This window comes from Bactrocera tryoni, unplaced genomic scaffold, assembly GCF_016617805.1.
Source record: "Bactrocera tryoni isolate S06 unplaced genomic scaffold, CSIRO_BtryS06_freeze2 scaffold_11, whole genome shotgun sequence".
Taxonomy (NCBI): Eukaryota; Metazoa; Arthropoda; class Insecta; order Diptera; family Tephritidae; genus Bactrocera; species Bactrocera tryoni.
The window spans coordinates 20,801,705-20,809,383 of NW_024395824.1; the positions used below are offsets into that span (position 1 = coordinate 20,801,705).

Genomic DNA, 7,679 nt, shown 5'->3' on the forward strand with positions numbered 1-7,679 from the left:
TAACCTTACCATTACAGTAAATAAAATCCTGAAATTAACAAAAGAAAGAGAAATAAACACCGGTCACCTTTATGACATACTTCTGGCTAGAAACAGAGCAATTATTACAGAATTAAATAACATTATAACAGCTGTCACTTTCGCCAAAATTGGGGTCTTAAGTCCCATTCTCTTAGACAGTAACGAAATAAATTTCATAACAGGAGACGAGCACTTCATTGACCTTACCGTGGCCGATGTTATGGCAGTAGCTAGAATTAAGATATTACAGTATAATAACATAATTTACTTTTTAATAAGATATCCGATTCCTATGTTTAGATGTAAGAAAATTACTATCTTACCAGTAGCTCATGGCCACCAAATCCTGCACCTTGAAGAATCCATCTTAGCCAAGTGTTATAACCATACCGTAGCCGTAAAGAACTGCAGCACACAACACTAACGTTTTGCTTACCATCTCCGACTACATCATGCGCTCTGCAACTACTGACTCGCAACACCGCTAATTGCAGTACAACATTTAACAACCTCACACCAATTTCACCGATAAGTGACGGCCTTGTTGTCATCAATGACCAATTGGCTGTCATCGAGGAAAATAATGAGGTCCCTATTACGGTCAACGGAACATACCTCGTGGTCTTCAAAAACAACGTAAAGATTAATGGTACGACTTTTTATAACGAAAATTCTACGTTGCCTCTAAAACCTGAAACTCCATGGGCTTTTACAATCAACTTGACGCAGCACACAGAAATATTAAGCGCTTCTTACCTTCACCATGTGAATGTAGAGAATGTTCAAAGGACCAATCACCTGCAGCGATCAATCCATTATGGCCACGTTACAGGTTTCTCAGCCTTTGGTGCCTTATTAATCATGACATTCACTGTTTACGTCCTTCTCAGGATAAGGAGGACCAAGAGAGAGATTATCATAGCCAGGTCCGTTGAAACTGCAATTAAAACCGCTTCTTTGAGGACCGAGGACGTTCCCCATTTAGAAGGGGAGGAGTTATCGCGAGAAAACGACACACCCTAAAGTTATCGCGAGGAAACGACACACCCTAATTCCCGTCGTAATAAGAGCCTACCCCTCTGCACATGTCGCTAAGTTAGCACATTTTGCGTGAGAACATTGGCCAGACATCAAAGTAAACTAACACCATGCACGAGGCGCAAGGTCAGCAAAACGTCAGCAGAGGAGCCACAACGCGATGCGGGTTGGTGGATTGAGCTAAGTTAGGGATAATTTTAAGCTTCCCTTTATACTTGACAACTAAGCCGAGATGACGGCAAATAAAGTAATTTTGAATAGATCATTACATTTGAATAATTTATATATATGATATTCTGTGCGCAATTCAACGAACTATTCACAATCAACGCATAGCAACGTATCCCATACAACAACAACTATTGGGTGCTGCAATTTACAAATGTACTACATGTTAATAATTTTTGTAATGAAGTAATTTTGTAAATTATTTTTTATATTATTTAAATAAAGTAAAAAAAATTTAAATTATTAAAAGAAAATTAGCCAAAATGTTGCCTTAAAACTTATGCGCTCTAGGCATTGCTTCACTTGCCATAGGGACGGGCCGGTCAAGAGATTTCCTCAGTCTAAGTGCTGACTTCGCTGGCAGTTGCTTACAAAACAACTGGTGGCAGTAAGTGTAAAAATATATTTAGTGCCTGGCTCGGCGTTGAGAGCTCTACTCATTAGTCCCAAGTACCTTGCCTTATCTTCTACTGATAGCCTAGTATCATTTCATAATGACGGCATAATTTCTGGAATTATGTGTTTCTTAGTGAGCAATACTAGCTTTGCTAGAATTTAAGCTTAGTCCTCACAATACGGGTCTTATGTCATTTAGTATTATCTGCATAAGGTTAGTGAGGGCATTCAGAAATTTACTTCTAATCGAAAGTGCCACACCATCAACGTAGGTCACAAGATTTACTCCTTTCTTTTCTAGATCTACCAACATTTTATTCATTATTAAGATCCAGAGGCTTTGAGATTACGTTCCATCTTGAGATGTCTCTTTTCGGACAGTTCTCCTCATCATTGAAACTCCTAGCTATGAAATTATTTTCCTGTCTCCTGTCGGTTTTTACCTACCTACTACCTTTGTTGTATAACAAAAGCTTAGCAAGTAGTAAATACATTAGTTAAAGAGCAGCTCACCCCTTTCGTTGATGCCTGTGTTGCCCATTGTGTTGTGTGCATTGGATTCACTTCCAAATATAGTGAAACACATGGATGCTTTGCTGTTATGTACCATCTCCTTCACCAACTGCTATGATGCAGCTGGGATCCTTCATATCGATAGCTATCAGCCTGGCTCCGAGGTAAACCTTTCCAACCGTACGACCTTACTTATAAGTATCAATTACTGCTACTCAAATAAAGCCATTTGAAGGTTAGGGATTTTCCAGTTGCGGAGTCTTCGGGTTACATTTATCTGTAATAACAGCTTTATTTCTTTTCGCTACACCACTTCGCACATTCACCGATTTTACACGGTTCCCTGAGTAAGGTCAAATCGATCTGCTCCATCACATATTTATTGTAGGGTTTGTGCTACCTTCTTCTACATGAGGCATATGACGATTGCGATTTCAATGGTACCTGCTTTCAAGCAAAGAAAGCATTCTGGTCTACTGGGTCAGTCCTGATGTTCACTCTCACCACATCTTCGACACAATTTAATTTAACCCTAGTCCTTGCATTTATGAGGGTCCTCTGGGTGAGTATTGTAATGCTTGCTAGGTAATGCGAGTCGGCACATTGATGAACTGCTTAATTGCAGCTGAATTTCAGCGCCTTGAATTTTGGTAACCCACTTTTCGAATTCACTGAGGATGGAGTCGGACTTAACTTTCTTAAGAATCTCAGACTTCCATTCATCTTTTAGAAAATAAAATTGTCTGAGGTTAAGTTTTTAGGGGTTTTGCGGTTTTTAGTTTGACTTTCCTAGAAACAATATCCCACCGCTCTTTCATTGGAGCTTGGGGTTATTCCCTTGACGGTATGTAGTTGATCGCTTAGTGCTTTGTTTACTCTTTAAATTCAGCTAGTGCTTGTTTTTAATACGCTTTTATTAGCTTCACTTGTATGTATGTAACTTTTTTAAGTGGTGCTGAAACCTAGAATATTTGAGCGACACTGTAGGAAGGCGATAGTAAGTTTAAGCACCTCACCAAAAAGATGCGCTTAAAAGTATGCAACATCTATATAAAACTAGTTTTGGTGATATTTGAATGAGCTTTAGAAGAAATGATTCGATTAAGAAGTAATAATTCGTAAAGTCGTTAATAGAACTTGATCGCAAATAATATAACAATAAGTCAATGAAAGGTTACGAGTAGATATTAAATGCTGCCTAATTATCGATTTACTTAACCCATACTACATGTCATAGTTCATATTTTAACAAATTTGGGGTTTCTCACATCAAACTAAAAAATTAAAAATAAATATAGTTTAAAAAAACTAAAAAACATGCTTTTAAAACATATCAAACTAAAAAGTGAAAAATAATTCCTGCATTATTGTGAGAAAAGCGTGAGGTGCTTGGTCATATATCGAGCATTCCACGCTTTTCTCACAATAATGCTGGAATTATTTTTCACTTATTAGTTTGATATGTTTTAAAAGCGTATTTTTTAGTTTTTTTTTAAACCATATTTATTGTAGTTGCGATATCTTATCTTTGATATTTCGCTTGGTTGACCAGTGAGGTCTGCTTTAGCAACGCTCGGGGTTACCAGCAGATTAACTATGATGATGTTATTAGTTGGTCACGTGGTTTTATCTGTTGTTCATACGTTAAGCAATTGATGTAACGGTGTTAAGCGATTGGATGTTTGGTGTTATTACCAGTAGACCTGGTGATTGGGGAATTTTGTTGCTCCGTTGCTCTCAACTTGGTGGCGGTTATGATATTTGTTGTTTTCGTTTTAGTTGACATTTTCGCAGCTACGTAAACAATAATCCCTTAACTCTGTTGTTGAGCAGAGATTCCTCAGAAATTTCTCTTAAAGCGAATTGTGGATGTTAAGAGGTTCAAAAGAAAATACCTAAAAGAGGGAGACGGCAATACGCGTATCTGCGAGTGTGCTATTTTCGTATTCCCCCTTCTGCGGATTTCGCCCAAAATTATTAGATATTTCAAAGTAGAAAATAACACTTACCGCTTCTTCGATTTAACTGTAGATTGTTAAAGTAAAGGTTTGGTGGTTGTGTGTATTCTCTGCGTTTTCGCGCACTCAGACTCACCATAAATTCCAATGTTGATCGTTCTAGAATCTAGATGCTGCTGTCAATTACATCGCAACATGAGGTGTTTATACCCTCATTGGTTTCCTGAGAAGAAAAACACTTAATCTGTTTACTTGTACGTTATGCTGTGCATTTGCAAAATTTCTTCACCACTGTTCGCTAAAGCGTTCTAGTTTTCTAGATTATGATTTGCATGAAGGTATGCTAATGAAAAATATACTATATTATTACTTGTATTTTAATATACCTGTTGCCTTTATTTAAATTTCGATAATTTTTGTATGTAAAATGAAATCGGCTTCTGCGTTGTTTTGATGAAAATTGTCAGTGCATTTAAAAACCAACAGTGGTTATTTTCGAATTTCACGCAACTAAATACATAGCTACGAAATGCGAACAGGTGTTCGACACAAATATATTGAATTTTCTCTACTATAATAACTTGTACTGTATACATTGAAGCTCATTATTTCAATTCATTATATTAGGACAGTATCAGGAGATTGTGGAAGTGATAACTTGCGGAATACATATCATACCAGGTTGTTGAACGACCCAATAATGTAGTGTATATGGAGTAAAATGAAGGCAGTTCTTCTATAACAGCTTGCAACGTGTTCAGAGCACTCAGAGCGCCACCTGATAATTAAGTGGCATCACCTACTACTTTTTGTAAATTTTGGCACTCTGCAATCCTGTCATACATTAGATGTAACAATTGCTTAAATAAATAACATTCGCTTTTATAACGTGAACAAAACAACACGCATTCGGCTTTTTGTTCTATTTCGCTTTTCATCGCTATTCGTTCGAGCGCAAAAATTCTTGCGCGACGACATACATTTGTTGGTGACCCCGACGTGATACCGCGTGCAGTTAGTTATTTTTCACACTTTGTTGCTCCTTTCGCAGTACCGTGTACAGATCACCAGATCCTACAGTTAACTCATCGCGGTTAATAGTTTTGTTGTTCGTTCGTTGGTTTTTTTCCTATTTTGCCGTGCAAAAATATACAGTGTACAAATCACGAACTTCAACTGTTAATTTAGTAAAACAGTTTCATTTAAACCGTATTAATATAAACAGTTTGCTGTGCAAACAGTTACCGCGCAACATTCGAGCAGTCAAAAAAAAATTTCGTTCTTAAAAAGAAAAAGTGAAGCCATTTTACGCAAGCTAAATTCAACACCACTTAGTATGAAAGAACTTAATTCCATGGATCACGCAGAGCTGTCAGTCAGATCAGAACAGCTCGATCGTATTCAACATCAATTCGAATTAACGCAGTCACAATTGGAGGAAGAGGACCCTGATGAGCTTGAAACCACCACTCGCGATGAATTCGCTGCGACTTTCATCAGAGTTAAGGCAGCGTTTACGAGGGAGTTAAGCAAGTTGGATCCTCAAGTAATGTCATCTACGAGAAATCAACCTTTACAGGAGCAGCCATCGGTCATTGTGATGAAACAACCAAAGTCTCGTCTGCCGCAGTTGCAGCTACCATCATTTTGAGGAGCGTATACTGATTGGCTGAATTTTTTTGGCATGTTTCGAACAATAGTACACGATGACACAGAATTGTCAAACTTGGAAAAATTCCAGCATCTTCGTTCATGCCTAAAGGGAGCAGCACTGGATAATATCCAATCACTTGAAATGCGTGACGAAAACTACACAATTGCTATGAAATTACTTAGTCAAAGATTTAGTAATCGACGTTTGATTTTTCAGGCACACATTCAAGAGCTATTCGGATTGCAGAGGGTGAGCACTGACAAGAAATCAGGAGAGTTGCGTTCGCTGGTGGACAAATTAGTATCGCATGTTCGAGCCTTGCATTCGTTGGGTACGATCGAACAAATAGCTGATTGTTTGCTTCAGTATATCGCTGCACAGAAATTAGATCCCGAAACACACGCATTGTGGGAAGAAAAGATTCCAGTTGAGGAGTTACCCACGTGGACGGATATGGCTACGTTCTTGCAGAGGAGATGTCAAACATTAGAAAATGTGACTCATGCTATGGTAACAAAAACACCTAGCACACAGGTGAGCTATACAAAGTATCGTAAAAATGCGTTTGTTGTTTCTAAGACTTCCATCAAAAGTTGTGCGATTTGTCAAAAGCATGACCATATTGTGTACACGTGCCCACTATTCGCAAGTTTGAGTCCAAGTGACAGGTGGAAGGAAGCCAAAAGAGCACATCTGTGCATAAATTGTCTCAAACCAGGACATCAGGTGCAGCAATGTAAATCTTCTACATGTCGTTGTTGTTCCATGAAGCATCATACCCTGCTGCATTTTACTCAAGTCCACCCAGCCGCAACTGGTATTTCTGAAACCACACCTGGTCCATCACAGCCAGCTGTCCTCGTCACAAGGACATCAAAAAGTCGCTCACCTTCGCCTCAGTCACGCTCTTGTTCAACTGAATGTGTGCTTCTTGCAACTGCTATTGTTTTCGTTCGCAACAGTGTCGGATCGCTAATACCATGTCGCGCGATCCTCGATTCTGCTTCACAAATCAACTTTATAACGACGAGATTAGCAAATAAATTACAAATTAAAAAATCTAAATCATCGTTAGCAGTTTCCGGTATCGGAGATTCGGAATTTATTATTAATTCTAGCGTCAACATTTCAATTCATTCTGTACATAACAGCTTCAGTGCCAATTTAGAATCTGCCGTAACTCCAACAATCACCGATTATCAGCCAAATTATCCACTCGAAATCTATGATTGGGATATTCCAGCGAATATCAACTTAGCTGATCCCGAGTTTCAGAAGCCCCAACGTGTGGATCTTCTCATAGGTGCAAGCATATTTTTGATTTGCTTTGCATTGGTCAAATTCGTTTAAAATAATTATATTCTCCAAAAACTCGTTTTGGATGGATCGTATCGGGTGGCCAAAGCACATCGCCAAAGCTATCATCGTTTACAACAACAGTAACAACATCTCTTGAGTGTGATGCAGATCAGCCATCTACCAATGAACTGGTGCGTTCAGTCGTATGCTGACAGGCGAATATTCGGTTCGCTTACCTCTAAAGCCCAGTATTAGCCTTCTTGGTGATTCCTACGAGCAAGCGTTACGACGGTTTCTAACTCTTGAGAGGCGTCTCGAACGTAATAAGGAAGTAAAATTACAATACGTATCTTTTATGAAGGAATACCTCGAACTTCAACACATGTCTCCAGTATCGAAGCCAATACCATCGCTACCCACATATTTTATCCCACATCATTGCGTGTTCAAAACGATAGCACAACAACAAAGCTTAGAGTCGTATTCGACGGCTCAGCACAGACTACAACTGGTTATTCATTAAACAATGCGTTGATGGCAGGTCCAACCATTCAACCAAAGTTAGCCGACAC

The 7,679-nt window shown here is 38.7% G+C and overlaps 1 protein-coding gene across 1 annotated transcript; it reads left to right on the forward strand.

Moving 5' to 3' along the window:
* The first annotated feature begins 5,994 nt into the window (after positions 1-5,994).
* On the forward strand, positions 5,995-7,158 carry LOC120779852. The gene has a single exon (XM_040112211.1). It carries the CDS (start codon positions 6,262-6,264, stop codon positions 7,156-7,158), a length of 897 nt encoding a protein of 298 aa, XP_039968145.1. The 5' UTR covers positions 5,995-6,261.
* Positions 7,159-7,679: the final 521 nt, after the last annotated feature.

Excerpts from the sequence above, each read along its gene's own strand:
- LOC120779852 (XM_040112211.1), top strand. The coding sequence starts at position 6,262 with ATGGCTACGTTCTTGCAGAGGAGATGTCAAACATTAGAAAATGTGACT.